This window comes from Coturnix japonica, chromosome 14 (genome assembly GCF_054131305.1).
Source record: "Coturnix japonica strain WE chromosome 14, WE-NBRP24, whole genome shotgun sequence".
NCBI lineage: Eukaryota > Metazoa > Chordata > Aves > Galliformes > Phasianidae > Coturnix > Coturnix japonica.
The window spans coordinates 17070313-17087162 of NC_140676.1; the positions used below are offsets into that span (position 1 = coordinate 17070313).

General features: G+C 45.8%; 1 protein-coding gene across 1 annotated transcript in view; it reads left to right on the top strand.

Annotated features, from left to right (window-relative positions):
* The first annotated feature begins 3660 nt into the window (after positions 1 to 3660).
* Positions 3661 to 16850, top strand: part of NPTN (neuroplastin) — a 44911-nt gene continuing 31721 nt past the window's right edge. Inside the window, exons 1-2 of the mRNA XM_085514913.1 lie at positions 3661 to 3747; positions 3804 to 4065. Coding sequence (XP_085371039.1) covers positions 3661 to 3747; positions 3804 to 4065 — 349 coding nt within the window. The remainder of the gene's footprint in view (positions 3748 to 3803; positions 4066 to 16850) is intronic.

The window sequence follows — 16850 nt, forward strand, 5'->3', positions numbered from 1 at the left end:
ATAAGCCATTGTATTACAGATTCACAGAACTATAGGGGTTGGAAAGGACTTCTAGAGATCACTGAGTCCAACCCCAAACTAAAGCAGCTTCCTTTCAGCAGGTTGCACAGGTAGGCGTCCAGACATGTCTTAAATATCACAAGGAGACTCCACCACCTCTCTGGGCAGCCTCTTCCAGTGCTCTGTCACTCTGACAGTAAACAAGTCCTTCCCTGTGTTAGCATGGAACTTTCTGTGTTCCAGTTTCTGCCCCTTGTTCTATTGCTGCCTGCCACCAAGGGTCCATCCCCGTCAGTATGACTCCTGCACTTTAGATATTTATAAACAGTTATGAGATCCTCAGTTTTCTCCAGGTTGAATAGTCTCAGGTCTCTCAGCCTTTCCTCATACAGGAGATGCTCCAGGCCCTTACTCATCTTTGTGTCCCTCTGCTGGACTCTCAAACAGCTCCCTGTTTCTTTTGGAACTGGGGAGCCCAGAACTGGACACAGTACTCCAGATGAGGCCTTACCAGGGCAGAGTAGAGGAGAAGATCACCTTTCTCAACCTGCTGGCTGATCTTTTCTTGATGCACGCCAGGACACCATAGGCCTTTTTGGCCACAAGGGCACACTGTTGACTCATGATCAGCCTGTTGTCCACCAGGACACTCAGGTCCTTCTCAAAGCTCCCTTCCTGCAGGCCAGCCCCTAACCTGTACTGATGCCTGTGGTTATTCCTCCCTCGCTGCAAGACTCTACGTTTGCTTTTGTTGAACCTCATCAGGTTCCTCCCTGCCCAACTCTCTAGTCTGTCCAGGACTTGTTGAATGGCAGCACCTCCTCCTGGTATGTCAAACACTTCTCTCAGCTTCATATCAGCAGACTTGGACTCTATCCTCTTACCCAGGTCACTGATGAAGATGTAGAACAAGAACAAATCTAGCCCCAACCCACACAGAACACCACTAGTTATAGGCCTGTTGTAACAACTCAGTCTGGTGGAATCCTTCCCTTTGCAGTAGAACACTTCCCTTACCATCAACCTAGTTAACCCAGTGCTGGCTAACTATTTTTCTATACAACTCCACTATAAGTTGTATGCGACCCGGTAAAAGAGGATATACTTGTGCACAGAGAAAAAACAGCTTTTCATTCCATGCTAGTCATGCTGCATACCTGAGATACTGAGTATATACATGTCCATGTACATTGAGGATTGCAGTAACTCTGGTTAAGTTCCCTAAGAGATTCCTGAAGAGTTTGAATTGGTCAGCATTGTGATCTTGTCACCAGTCATGGATATCTTCTGCTTTGGTTTCTGGTGTTACATGCTCACAGCACTTCTGTCTCGAGCAAAAAAACAGATGAGTTACACAATTGTGGGGAGAAGATGGAAGGAAACAACAGCGTGCTGAAGCCTCCTGCTAACTTCTGCCCAGGCCTCTGGCAGCATGACTCACTGTGAGCTGCCATGGTTACGAAACAAGTATTACTGTGCAGATACAAACCATGCTCAGAGGCAAGTACATCGCTGACTGGTTCCAAACTTGGAAAACACTCGGGTGTAGGTAAGGCCTAATACCAAGTGGGTGTTTGCAAAAATGAGAGTTATAGCAAAATCCTCCGGAGCAGGAAAAACAGCATGCAGAAAGCAGAGGGAAGGGAAGCATCATGTGGAAATTTTGCTTTCTGGTTCTTTTTGCTTATTCCTTCTGGTTTTCCAGTGCTACTGTCAGAATTGTTGCACAGAAAAACAAACAAAGGGAGAAAAGAGGATGTTTCTGTACCATGGCAAGAAAACAAATAGTAGTGTCGTGGATGATTCAGCTGGCAAGGATAGTGAGTCATGGAAATGCAGCATGGAAGCACTCAAGTGCAGGATACGCAGCACAGTGGAACATCTGATGTAGAGTGAGTTTAGTATCATGGCACCTTTAGAGAGCCAGGACTGCCAACAGCCCCAACGTTTCTCTCCTGTGAGCTCAGCAGAATGGAAGCTTACCTGAAGTGTCGGAGCAGTGCTTTTGTCAGCTTTAAAGGAGTTGCAGGGTTTCCATGTAAAAGGTGTGCCTGATCCTCGAGTCACACCAACAAGGAAAGCACTCTCATTTTATTTCCTGAGAATTAACCAAGCAAAGTACTCAGGGATGCAAAATCAAGCGGCTGCACCCTCATGAAACAAGCTATATTAATAGGGTTTAACAGCAGGGAAGTTTTCCCTGGAAAGAGAAAACAGCTTCTGATTGTATTAGTGTCCTCCCAGGGCCCTTCTCTGGCTGGGAGAGAAGGCTGGGCAATCTTTGGACAGCTATTCTAGGAGATCTGAGCCTGCAGAGCTCTCTGGAGTAGGAAAAGAGGACTCAGCACAAAGCAGAAGATACACTTTTGAGTGATTTCCTTCTTTCTTTGTTTTAATTCCCAATGTGTTCCTGTGCCACTGATTTTTTTTTTTTTTTCAGTTTCCTGCAAATCTCCCTACCTTGGATACATGTTAAACCACTCAGCAGTCAACCCCGACTGTCAATGCCACCCCAGGAGGGATAACAGTCCAAAATCCGCTTTTATGTCACCTAAATCAGGGTTACAGTCAGTTGGGGTTACCAACATGGTACATAACTAGTCTATCTGACCCCAAATCAGATTGGGAAATAGAGGAAACCGGGGTGACCTACTCACAGCTCACCAAACAAACCTCGAGGTGGGACCACGTTGACTATTTTTAGGGACAACTGGCAGGTCCAGTGAACCGGGAGGGAATTTTTGAGCTCTCTCCGCAGTCGATTTCACTGCTAACCTGAGGCAAATGCATTCACTTCTTGTGGCTTCAGCTTCCAGTCTGTGTAATCAGAGGGGCAGGGTCCTTTATTTGGGAAAAAAAAAAACCCACAAACAAACCAGAATAAATCCCCACAATGTTATTTTACTTTCTAAAATATTTATCAACAAATGCTCTTCTGTGCTGGTAGGTCCTAATTACACATAGTTTCTTGCTCCAAACCTCTGCATTATGAGGCTATCCACGTGAGGGAATCTCTCAGCATTTTCACCTGTTTATTACCTACTGCACCATTTCACACTGATAATATAAGAAATGCAATACTTTCACTGGGTAAATTCCACACAGAAATCCAAAATCCAATGTGGGATGTTGGGGGGGGGGGGGGGGGGGATGGGGAGGGAAGACCTGTTGGTAAGCTATGGTTGTGCTTAAACTTATTCCTTGTGGGTAAGCGATAGTTGTGTTTCAACTTATTCCTTGTAGGTAAGTGATAGTTGTGTTTAAACTTATTCCTTGAGGGAAAACTTATTGGTTGATGCTGCTCCTGGCCTGCCTTCCTGTGTATCTGCTATTTGTAGAGAATGAAGAATAAAAGTGAGGTTTTAGTTGGGTCATGGAAAACTGATTTCAGGAGTATCACCTCAGCCTCAGCCCTGTGTTTGCTGGGACACAAGTAAAGAGACTGAAACAAGTAAAGAGACAGAATCACAGAATCACACAGAATCACAGAATTACCCGGGTTGGAAGGGACCTCAAGGATCATGTAGTTCCAACCCCCCTGCCTAGCAGGGCCACCAAACATACACATTTACTAGATCAGGTTGCCCAGGGCCCTGTCCAACCTGGTCTTGAACACCTCCAAGGATAAGACACAAGTAAAGAGACTGGAACTGTGCACGGATGCACGACCTGAGGATGGTATTTGCTCTCAGCACCCCTATGGCACCGCCAGGCCCACCTCGAAGCGGGCACAAGATGGCGCCTGAGGTGAAAACGCAAAGCCCGCGCCGCGCACGTCACGTGACCCCTCCATCTCCGCCCAGAGCAGCGGGGCCGCCCCGCCCAACTCTCGCGAGATCCACCGGTGGCGTCGCGGGAGCCGGCGCTGCGCTGCGGTAGGAGGTCGGCGGAGAAGGACGGAGCCGGAGCCGCTTCGCCGCCCTCCTTCCTCCCTTCCCTCCCTCCCTCCCGCCTCGCTCCCCTCCTCAGCCGGGAGGATGCCTCGCTCCGGCCCGCTCCCCGCCGCCTTCTCCCTGCTGCTGCTGACGGCCGCGCTGCTGCCGGCTCCCTCCGCCGCGCAGAACGGTGAGGGCGGCGTGAGGGGAGCGGAGCGGAGGGGGGAGGGGGCGCGTTGCCATGGGGCCGCCGTTACTGTGGGGGCGGCTACGGCGGGGGACGAGGGTCATGGCGGGGGGGGGGGTGTGAGGCCGTACGAGGGGGTTTGGGGGGGAATGGGGGGGTCCCGCTGTGGGGTGGGGGGTTGAAGCCGCCCCCCCCCCCCCCCCGCCCCTTTCCGCCGTTCCCCGGTGCTTGGAGCCCGGCAGAGCGACCATCTCCCGCCCACTGAACCCGCATCTGCCGAGTTGCCTTCGGTGATTTATAATGCAATAAAGTCGTAGTTCCTTAGCAACTAAAGGAGGTGCTGTGATAGGAGCGGAAAAGAGGGGAGGCATAAAAAAAGAAGAAAAAGAAACCACCCTTCTCTGTGCTTTATAGGAGAGTGTGAGCTAAATGTGGCGCCTGTGCCTCCTCCCCGATGAGTTTGCATGGCGGTCGGGGGCTGTCGGAGCTCTGTGCCAGCTCCTCGTTGCTCTGTGAGCTTTGAGGTGGCCATGAAGGAGGGGTGGGGGGCTCCTGAGCTGCCCCGGGTCCCCTGTGTGCCAGTAGAGCAAGGCAAGGGCAGAAGCTCAGCTGCAAGGTTTGTGTGCGTTGAGGAAACCTTACCTGCAAAGGAACCACACCTTGCATATGTTCCTATTGCCGCTGGCTTGTGGTCACTTCATCCTCTCACCTCTCCCTTTCCTCTCTGCTGTCTAGTTATCGTGCTGTCTTGGTCTTTCCTCCTCTTGAGGTGGGTTTTGCTTTGCAGCGTGAAAGGCTTTGACCCTTTGCTGCAGGAAAGAAGCACTGAGGCCTTCAGCCCTGTGATAGCAGACATAGATGTAAGAAATAACAACCCAAAGATCCCAGATTGGATTTATTTCCTCAGTACTTGTGCGTTTTGCAGTCTGAAACCAGTGACTGCTAACCAAGCACCCATGTTGCTGCATGGAAAAAACCTGTGGGCTTTCTGTATTGTGAAGGCCTTTCCTAAGGAGCACCAGAGGGCTGGGCAGATGGTCAGTGGCCAGTTGGATTGCTGTGACTACAAAGTCTGCTTCTGCATTGATGCAGTGTGCGCTACTGCAGCATGGGGTCAGCAGGGTTAATCTGCCCACGTTGTGTTTCCCATGGTATTTGGGTGAAGTAAGGTGACGGGAGTTAAATAGGTTGTGTGCTTGAAGCTGCTCATGTGTTGAACTAGCAAGCAAGGTGTCAAATGCAGGCAGCTGGTATGAAGATGCTAACTAGCTGCTTGATAGGCAGTGCAGACACTTGGGTTTTAACACTAGTTCTGTGTCTTAAGCTCAACAGTTGAATACGTTCTGGGGGTAGTTGGAAGGTCTTAGCCTTCCTCTGCTTCATTCTTGGTTTCCACTGCTGCCATGAGGGTAACCTAGCAGTAGCAGGTTGTGGTATGAGATGAGATTACAGACCCCAGGAGTTTTCTGAGAGCTCATTAATTTTTATGTGGTTAACTGGGGTTGTCCCAGCAATAAATGCTAGGGGAGACTCTGAGCATCTGGAATATACACAAGTGAGAATTTAATCTGGAGCATTCCAAAGGCAGAGATCCTTCTGAAAAAGGTGCATTGCTGCAGCTGAATTTCTGCTCTCCATTAAGTGCTGTCATAGCAGAGAAGCAAGTTTAAAGGCTCAGCTACAGAGGAGCTGATTTTTCTGCAACTAGTGGCCAGTGAGATGCTTCCTGAATCAACTCTGCTTTTGCTTTGATGTGAAGAATAAGTACAGCTGTTTTCTGAGTTATAGGTACTCCTGGTAAGCTGTTCTGAAAGTAATTGAACTTGAAAAGGTATGTGCAAATCTGTCAGTGGGAACTATCTAAACATTGCCAGGGGTGTGCTTTGAAGGTGTGGGGAGCAGTAACCCCAAATGTACACCCAAGAATCCCATGATGTGTTATTGATACGTGGTCATCACCGTAGTGAAAGATAATATGGCAGGGGTTGTTCTACTTACAGCACCACTGGGTTACATACCTGTTGAAGCTGCAGGTTGTGGACTGCTCAGCCAGCAATATGCAGCAAAGGCCAAAGTGCCTTTTTTCTTCTGACAAGAGGAAAGGAGGCTTAGAAGAGAGGCAAGGAAGCACCAGGAGGAGCAGCTGGCAAGAATCAGTCTGTCAGGAGGGTCTGTATAAACCTTTAGTTTCCAACTGGTGTTAGTTGGAGAGTCACCACTTCAGAACAGTGTTCTCCTTATGGAAGGGTGCTTGGCTTGACTCTTTGGTGGTGAACACCGTGTCTTCCCTGGTTGCTGGTTTTTGACCTTGGCAGCTGCTTCCTTCAAAACCAAGACTTCAGGATACTTGCACCTCGTAGGGTTTGGTTTTAAAGGAGCATGGCTGTATCTCTGCTGATAGCTCAACTATCTACTCCAGCTGCTCCTGTTAAATTTGCAGCCTTTAGCACAGCAATACACAGTCTAAATTATTATCGCTTCTCCCAGTTCTTCCATTTCAGAGCTCTGGTCTGGCAGCGTGCACTTAAAAGCAGGTTTTCGTGTCTTGTCTGAAGGACAAAATTGTTCAAATCATGCTTTTTTTTACATTGTGAATGCTGTTTCTGGCTGCAGCTTTGCAGCCATTTTGCACTGATTGCTTTCTGGTATTCTGATGTGATTTTAGCGGTCCCCAGATAAAACTAAGAGATGGTTTCATACAGCATTTATGGAGCGTGAGTGTGGGCTGAGCATCGAGGAAAATGTTCAAAGTTCTGTTCTTCTCCCCACCGTTTCTATTCTCCTTCCTCCTACAACTCCCGCATAGGAAACTTAAATACAAGCAAGATGACTAAGATGTATACGCTTGAAAATCGCATCGAACTCTTCCAGATCTCTGCTAACAGGTAAACGAGGCGTCAACTGCTGGTACTGGCACTTCAAACAATAGCTTTAATTATGTCAAGGAGCAATCCAAGTGGAAGTGCTGCTAAGTGCTGGAGTACACTGCGAGCATTAACTGGCCTTGCAACAGAGTCCTTCAGGAAGACGACTTGTTACGCTCATGAATGAGGTGCATTCTCTCCTTCACAATGAGCTGTTTCTTTTGCTGTAAGCACTCGTTTAGATCGTAAAAAACCCTTGCATTGTAAAGGACAATGGTAGCCTGTGATTCATCCTTCGGTTGTAAAACCAGTGTGGAAACTGCTCAGCTCCAAGTGCTGGAGGCACTATTCCTATTGGGGAACCTCTTAAGATGAAGGCTGGATAAACAGATTCTGCTTATTTTTAACTGGAAAGGTCTTTTAGCTGTGAACCTAAACCTCTTCTGGCGTTTTATTCCTTACATCCATACAGTTCGGAGTGTTCCCTTTCCATCAGCGTTTATTTCCTGTGTTAGGTCGGTTGTCACGGTCATTCTGTGTAAGTTGGATTTTTCCTTAGTGTTTCTGATGCTTTTCAGTCACGTTTTCAGGAATGTGATGAGTCGAACTGGCCGCAGTTCCAGTTGGGGCCGGCCCAAAGCTCAGTGGAGTGGAAGGATTGCTCCGTGCATCTTACAGATGGCATTCCCATTTGCATCACAGGACACATGCGTTTATTGCAGTATGTTTTTGACTCGTGTCCAATGGGATCCTTTACAATGGCCACATCTTACGTGGCAGGACTTGCTTAGTGTTCCTTGGCTGCCTACACCAAGCAGTTCCTTGGTGCTCCTGCTGAATGGCATCTTCTGATGGCTGCTCCCACTTGTCGTCATCCTGTTGGATCTAATGGAGCACCCACCTCTACTTGCCTTCAGCTTGCCTTGGTTCTGTCAACTGAAACAACACTATGCAATCAGCTATTTTATTTTAATCTATGTTTCATCTACTTGCTTGCATACATGAAAAATAAACATCTGATACGCAAAGCTGTGTCAATGGAGTTTTTTTTTTTGGGGTAGGAGGCTTTTGTCTGGGAGCAGTAATAATTGCCCTGTAGAAAATAAGATAATTGCAGCTGTTTTCTCTTCTGTTTCCATCTGTGTCTTACTGACTTTGCAGTAGATCAGGTTGTCATGGATAAATGGCCTCAAACCATGGCAGGGCGGTGAGGCTTAGTTCATCAGATAGGTTTCTCCCATTGTCTTCTTGGGCACTGAACTGGGACGGACAGTCTGCAGTTCCAGTCTGGTGGAGGAGGATTGGCTGCTTAAAGTTGGGAGTTGTCAAAACTCAGCATCAAAAAATAACGTCTGGTTGTTCAAGTCGAGATCGTTGGCTGAACCATTTCTTATGTGCCTTCATCAAAATCTTACTTGGTATTGAATGCTTTCACTTCCTCAGCCCTCATGTTGTGTGCTGCATTGTTTCTTTTGTCGTTAGGGGAGATTCAGTCTAATTAAATCTAAAAATAATTTCAGCCTGGGAGTATTTATCCACTAGTAAGATAGACTGTTAAAGATTCATGTTCTCTTGATAAGCTTGAAGCTTTTTTGGGTCATCTGTGTGGTTGAAGTCACCGCTTCAGTGTTGACGCAAACTCATTGGAGCAGAAAGATGATAACTTTGGAAGCTGGGAAGGATTCATCAGGCGGTGTCAGAAGGTGTGGATAGCTGCTATCATTAAGAATTAGAAGATTTTGAGAGTGAAACTTTTTTTTTTCACTGTTCCTGTTCAGATTGCAGTGGAGAACAGCACTGAGATGTCAGTATCATGTTTCGGCTGCAGCAAGGTTTGTATGCGTGGGGAGGAACTGAGCAGTGGGCTCTGATCTGGGTTGAGTTATAGAATGGCCTGAGTTGATAAGGCCCACAGTGCTCATCCAGCTCCATCCCCCTGCTGTGTGCAGGGTCACCAACCAGCAGCCCAGGCTGCCCAGAGCCACATCCAGCCTGGCCTTGAATCCTGCAGGGATGGGGCATCCACAGCCTCCTTGGGCAACCTGTTCCAGTGCATCACCACCTTCTCTGTGTTGCTGGGTAAATAGGACCCCCATTACACTGTTGGAGGCTGTAGGGTAGGACAGTGGTTTGGATGGAGAGAAGGAAAAAACCCACAGTCTCCTGGATACTGGGTTTCTGCCTTGCAGCTGTGTTCAAAGGGATGAAGAAGCATTTTATCTATCTGCTCTTGGGAGGAGGGTTGGGATTTCAATATACCAGATGCAGTCTCAGACCTGTCTGAGGAACATGTATTTGAATCAACTTGGTGTTCCGTGTCACATCAATGTGTTTTTATATTAAAAAAAGTTGGGGGGAGATGTGAAAGGACAAGAACAGATCTACAAACTGTGTGCATGAAGAGGAGCAGGGTCCAAGATACTGCCTGGCTAAATGAATTTGCATTGTGGAACCTTTTTATAGAGGATAATTAGGTTGTGATGTCCCTGTTCTGCTATGAATCAAGAAAAAAAAACCCAAGTCTTGTAATGCTGTAATTCCTATGGGCTTGTTTAACAGTACATGTTATAAAATAATACATTAATGAATCTATTAAGCCAAAGTGCTGCTTGGTGCAGCTAAGTACTGTCGTTATTTACTACTTCCCACATTATGTCAATTACGTTAGTTTGGAGTAGATGTGGGGATCATGGAGGCTCTCCGTGGAGCTCATTTGCTTGCTTGGAAACCTCAAATAGATGCATTTACTAAGATGCATGTTGAAGGATGTAAGAAGAGGATAGAGGGAGTTATGGATGAGAATAGGGAAGATGTGAAAAGATGCCATAAGTCCAGAGCTTGAAAGTGGTTGAAAAAGCAAACGCCATATTGATGGGCTGCTCCTGGGTTTTATTTTTGGTCTTTTTGGCCTGGTTTATGCCTGAAGAGCTTGATGGAGGTGAGCTAGAATGAGCTCATTTAGCAGGTTCAACTTGCAAATATTAAATTCCCTTCATATTCATGCAGAGCTCCTCCTAATGAACTGGTTTGCGTGCAGTTACCGATTGTGGTCGATTGCGGTCCAGCTGTATCGTTACTCCCGTTAAAGTTATGCATGTGTTTGCAATGTTAAGAAACTGCTGTGTTGCTATAAGTGGCGTTTAATGACTGGCATAAGTGGAGATGATAGAAATAGGGGCTGACATAGGGAAGGCCAGAAACCTTGTGAGGCCTTGTTTGCAGTGCTGCATCCAGGCCTGCGGCCCCCAGTACAGGAAGGATGTGGAGCTCTTGGAGCTGGTCCAGAGGAGGATCACTAAGAGGCTCAGAGGGCTGGAGCACCTCTCCTGTGAGGAAAGGTTGAGGGAACTGGGCTTGTTGAACTTAGAGAAGGCTCTGGGGAGAGCTCATTGTAGCCTTCCAGTACTTGAAGGGAGCGTGTAAACAGGACGGGGAATGGCTGTTCACAAGGGTGGGCAGTGATAGGACAAGGGGGAATGGTTTTAAACTGAGACAGTGGAGGTTTAGGTTAGAAATTAGGAGGAAGTTTTTTACACAGAGGGTGGTGGTGCACTGGAATGTGTTGCCAGAGGAGGTTGTGGATGCCTGGAGGCATTGAAGGCCAGGCTGGATGTGGCTCTGGGCAGCCTGGGCTGCTGGTTGGTGGCCCTGCACACAGCAGGGGGTTGAAACAAGATGAACATTGTGGGCCTTTTCAACCCAGGCCATTCTGTGATTCTATGAGATGTTCTGAGAATTTGGTATTTTCTGGTAATTCTAGGAACTGTGTTTAAGTTGAGAGAGGCAGATTAAACGCTGTGTGGGTTTAATTTGCTGTTTGAGCAGGCAGTGGTCAGGGTTAGTAAAGGGAACGCAGGCTGAGAACAAAGAGTAAGGAGCTCTGGAACACGCAGGGTTTGTCTGGGTGCTGTTGATCTTCAATATGGCTTCAAGCAAGGACAGCGTGCTTTCTCTCCTTGTACTTCTCATTGTTAATTTCTGCTTGAGGCATTCTAGCCTGGGTGTTCAAATAGTTTACCTAAAGCAGCCTTTCGCAGGCAACCTAATGTTGTTTCATCCTCTCTCCTTTGCTTTAAGCAGCCACAGTTGCAATTAGCTAACTTGCACTCTAACGTTTTATATCGTATTACTTTGTATTTCTATTCTTATGCAAATATGATGACATTAATTCATATTGCAGGATCTGTTTTAAGCCAGAAAGTCACCAAATAAGCAATTTATTTCACGCATGTTGAGTTATCCTGAGTTTCTTGAGTCTGTAGCTGGGGACTGTCAGTGTAAGCTCTGTTAAGCAGCTCTACACCTGTGAGAGGTGGCCTCAGAGACTCCAGAAATGAACTAGAAATCTCCTAACTTGGAGGTAACATCCTGTTCAGCCTTGGCCAATGGTAGAATAAGTTCTGCTTTCTTTGTGTCTTGGCTTCCAGGCTGCACAAGCTGTGGGCTCAGCTGGTGGCTCATGCTGGCGCTTTCCACCTGGCTGGATGAGAGGAGTCATAGGGCAGCGTTTCCTGAGGCCTGCAGCATCTGGACACTCAAATCTTGTGCTGCACCTTGACGTATTTGTCCCTTTTTATCTCCATTTTTGCTGTATTTAGGGTTCATTTGTTGACTGGTTCCCATCATATAAGGTTTTATAATGCTTTACATCACCTTCACCTTTGGATTCCCCCTCAATATAAGTGCTGCCACCTGTGGCTGTTGTACTTGAGCTTTACTCAGTTTGTGTCTGTTCCTTTATGCAAAAGGGTTGTGAATGATACTTGAGTACCTTGACTGTATCTGTTCTGTACCAAGAGCTTTGCTGCTTGTTGTCAAACATGACAGGAGTAGAAATGTTCTCATTTCCTTCAAGGAGCATTCTTCATTTCCTTCTGTTGTGTTGTGTTTAGATTGGTTACAATGCAGCTCAGTTTTTCTGTATCCTTGACAGTGATGACAGTGAGAAGCAATGCAGCATTTTCTTCTGGAAGCGAACAGGACAGTTCCCATCTCTTAAGGATGCTGAGCCTTGTATCAGACTGAGACACAATATTGATTTGCTTCCACACGGAATTCATTTAATTTTCAACTGGCAGTTTTTCAGCACTTCTCTCTAAGTTACGTAGTGCTCAAGAGCAGCTTCTGGTCTCACTTAGGAGCACAAGATAGGTTTGGGCAAAGCTGTATGCATTGGTCTTGGATTCGTGGAGCTCCTATTTTTAGCCATAGCAGGATCTATTTAGTGACCTTGATCTTGAGCCGTATGGAGTTAAGAAGGAAGGCAGTTTGGGATTCTAGAAAGGGAGCTTGTGAGAATAGAGCAGAGAAATAGCAGAGAAACAGCTTTTAAACTTCTAGAAATAGTGGTCAAGACAGGAACAGCAGAAAGGAGTGAATGAATGAATGAAGTGCTGCTTGGATCTTGTCTCTTGTTTAGTCTCAATAGGTACAGGAGACTGCAGAGCTTTTCAATATACAGTGAGTAAATATCTGTATTCTAACTGTTTGTTGGTGACCCACATTCAGATTTTTCAGCAAAGCATTATCTCCTTTTTTTCTTTATGCCTTTTCTAGGCAGCCAATAAACTGCAGGAATGATTTATCCCATTCATTCTCCAGCACCTTGCAAGTGCTAACCTGGAGCTGGCTGTGTGGGCACTGAAGGTGGAGCATGCGTTGCCTGCTGATGCTGTTCTCTCAGTGTCCTCAGTGTGACAAAAAAAGAGTGGATTTATTGTTCCCAGTGGGTTTCCTAAGTATTACACTGTTGTCCTCCTTTGTGAATTGAGAGCTCTTGCCTTTCAGAGATGGAAAATTACTAAATAAAGCTTTTTTTTTTTTTTTTTTTCCTTTGAGAAATGCAAACTTGCTCTAAAATGCCTATGAATGTATCACCTCTTGTTTAGGAAATCCCTGAGCAGTGTTAAGTCTGGCAGAAAACGATTGCTTGCCCTGTTCTGACATTCTTCCCATGTCCACTGCAGTGAAGGGCCTGATCCAGAGTAAATGCTTTGGTCTGTTCTCCAATAAGGTATTTTAAAAGACACCTTTGTAAAACAGCCGTGCATCCAAATGTGTCTTCTTTGGCTGAAGTACTTATGAAAGACTCCTTGATGCAGCCATCATGTTAGGTAGAACGGCTCTTGACGAGTGCCATGATACTGAACGGAGAGAACTACCTTCTTGCTGGAACTCAGGCAGATTATTGCAACTAGAACTGAACAAAATGCTTTAGGTCATCATCTTCTCAAACAAATTCTCAACAAAGCTCTAAAATTAAGTTAAATGTTCTTGGAAGAGAACCTCAGCTGTGAGTTTAGACTCCGTGGTGTATTCATTAGGCTGCATGCGAGTTCTTTGGACTGCTCAGGCGCACAAGATCTTGCCTTGACTTGTGTGCAGTTGTTCTGTTTTGCAGTGGAATCCTAAATCCTTGCTCTCCCTTCTAGTTTTCATTCCCGTCGTGTTATCTCTGTAAGGTATCCACAGTGTGCTGGTACTTCTGAGTCCAAACAGGAGTGTTTTTCTTCCTCATGCTAAACAAAGGATCACATTTACTTTATGTCAGCTCCCCTTTGTACCGACTTGAAGAGTCCAGATGTGCTTCTCTAATTGAGTTGCTGTTTGTGCTGCAGGAGATAGAGGAGTCTTTGGGAAAGAGGGCTCCAGGCTGCATTTAAAGCTGTAAGGCTGACTCCGCTAAACCCCAAAGCTCCAAAATAAGCTCTTTTATCCGTGCTGGATGTTTTTGGTGTTTAGTTGTCCTCGTGTGCATCACTTATGTGTCATGGAGACAGGCTCAGCTGCGCAGTGTGGGTACCGGTCAGTTAACCTTGCATCAGTCTTGGTTCATACTGAATTGAATTTGATTTTCTACATAGTGGTATTTGATGCTGTGGAGGAGCTGCCCTCGGAAGTGTATTTCTGTACAAATAATCTGAGCAGTGTCAGTAGGCCATGTGAGATCAAAGCCCTGGGCCAAAGAAGGATCTGATTTATGACGTGTCCTGATGCAGCTGCATGTGCTGGCACTGAGCAGTGGGAAGAGCAAAGCTGGTTTTACTGGCATGCCCTACATACAGGTGGCAAGTGTTGGTGGGGCTCTTGGGGTTAGCAAAGACTTGGTGGATAGAGGCACGTTGCAGTCACAGGCCTGTCAAGACAAGGGAGAAGATGAACTGTGCTGGAGAAATGCATTGGGGGGGAAAGAATAGCCAAAAATGCAACATAAAACAAACATCAACAAACATCATTTCCTTCTCTTCCCTATAACTGGGAGAGCACTGTGTTCTGGAAAACAGGTTTTCTGACTGCCAGGTTGATGGCGGCCTGACCTGCAGATGTGTGAGCTGAAGTTAGCAGCTTATAGACAGAAGTTCTGTGCTGCTATATGAGCATGAACTGCAGAAGTAAATGGAGCATCCCTCCTCTAGCTCCTGCTCCTGGAGCGTTTCACATATTGCTATGAGGCAGATCTTGCTCTGTGGAAAGTTAAACTGTGCTTTGCATTTTAAAATGTATTGTTCCATCTGCTAATGTGTGGTTTCTTGTATATGTGGATTTTTTGGTATCTCTGTTATTTTGCTGAATGACTTGGATGCAGCCCTGCCTCGCATCGTGTGACCTGTTACATAATCCAACAGTTCTGCAGAGGTCGGTGTATTAAAACATCCCACTTTCCTCCATCACAGATGAGACAGAGCAGCTCATTCTGCAGAAGAAGAGGCAAAATCAGGTTTGCTATTCAGTGTGTGCTTCCTTTGCACCAGGGACAGATGTAGCCAGTCTCCTTTCAAACACAGATGTTGGATCAAGAAAGGTCAAAGCAAAACTGGAAAGTGCTCCTAACCTTTAGCTTGCTACAGGAATAATTTGAGGAGTTAAAATAACTAAGCTGGAGATTTACTTGTTCGTTATCAGTACCCAAGATCTTACAGTGATTCCAGTATCTATGTGATGCAGATCTGATCCCCTCAGATTATTTTTGAGATGTACAGGCTTCAGTTGCTGTGTTAGGTGTGAATGCTGGACAGATTTAAATCGCTGCCTTCGAGGAGAGGCAGAGCTGCTGGTAACTGCTTCTCTACGTTGGGAAGCTGAGTTTCTTCCCGTTTACTTCTAGGGAATGGGATCCTGGTTGTTAACAGTTATTTCTTGGCAGCATGAAGGAATGATGTCTTTGTGTTTCAGAGAAGCTCTTGTACATTCCTTAGCTACAACAAAAGTATTTATGTAGTGACCTAAAAAGGAGTTAAAACTGTTCAATCTCAGCTTGTTTTTTTTTTTTTCCCCCTCTGCATGGATGATTATAAGTCTTTTGTCCCTAATGTGAGTCAGGAAGAAGCAGGAATGGAAAGAAGTGGAGAATAGTGCCTTCCTCTTCATGGGAAAACGTGAGCTTAATCTTTGGGAAAACCTTTGAGAGCTGGGTTGGAAATCCTCTGTGGAAGGAAATCTGTTGCAGTAAATACTTTTTGGTTTGTTCAAACCAGCTTCCTGACAACGTGCACCCCCTGAACAAACAGAACTCTCTGATTCTTGCAGCAGTTCTGTAGTGAGAGCCCTGGGGAGCACTTAGCAGCCTGTTGTACTCAGGAGCCTGATAACTACAAACCTCGTTGGGACTTCAAAGCACTGTCAGGTTAAAAGGGGTTTTCAGTCTGCTGGTGTTACCCTGAACTGGGGTGTGTGTCCTTCTGGAATCACTGGAATGGCTTTGTCATCCACTGGTGTTTAATTGCTGCTATATAAGGTGTTGGTCTGCGGGAGCTGCTCAATGAAGATAACCAGAGTTGCTTTTCTTATGCAGCATTTCAAACTCCTACTCAACTAAATAGAATTCTGTCTAGGATTTGTCCATTGTCTTTGTGCAACTTGTGGTGGATGTGAGCTACTCTAAAGACTTCTAAGAGCAGTATTAAACCATTTGCTTTGAAATACATAGAGGTGTGCTTTCTCAGGCACTGAACCAATGGAGGAATTTGCTGTTCTGGATCTGGTTCCACAGGCAAGTAAATGTTGATCAGAGTTGATGTCCTCAAGTTTGAGAGCATCGATCCTACTATTATAAGGAGCTGAGGACTTTTCTGAGGCTCTAATATCGTGTCTACAGTAGCATTTTACTCTGTTGGCAATAGTATACTCTGATGATGTCCAAAGCTGTAGAGACATGGCTGTGTGGAATTAGCATCTTCTTACTCGGTGTGTCATCGGAATAGGTGGTACATGTAATGCGCTGCATTAGTAGTCAGCATTTCTGAGCCCTTTGCAGAAACATCAGTATGTTTAACATGCTGTAACCAAGTTTGCAATTAAAATCTGTGATCAAGGTTTATTTTCTGTATAAAACAGAATGTGTTTCAGTCTGTGTTGCACTTGGTGCGTCCGATTGTGCTGTTATGCAGCACAGTTAAACTAGAAGAACTTTGTTCTTCCCATCTATAGGACTAGGAAGACACACAGGCAGACCACTACACTTGACAGCATGACTGCAACTAACGGGCTGACACCCATACAGAGCCAAAGTGAAGGAGCAGGTATTGTTTGTTATTCTGATTCTTCTCTTGCTGCATGTCTCAAACTTGGAACCATTTCCTTTTCTCCTGCCTTGTGTCATCAGATGTGCAGGCTGTTGCAAAGGTAGCACTGTAAACATGGACCACAACTCATACAATGATGTCTGAATGTGAGACATGTCTGGAGGGAGTTGAAGTTGAATGGGAATATACTTGAGGTGAAAGCAGCTTTCTGAAATCAGAATTGCACAGATATAGTTCCTGCTACATAACTGGTGTTGTTTCTACCTACAAATTGTGTTTTGTCATTAAATGATGAAAGCTGGTGACATCACCTTTTGGAAAATAAGCGACTGTAAGATAGAAGTTGAAGTTCAGAGTGTGAAGTTAAGCATTGCTTGTTAATCCTGATGGTGCCCTTAAATTA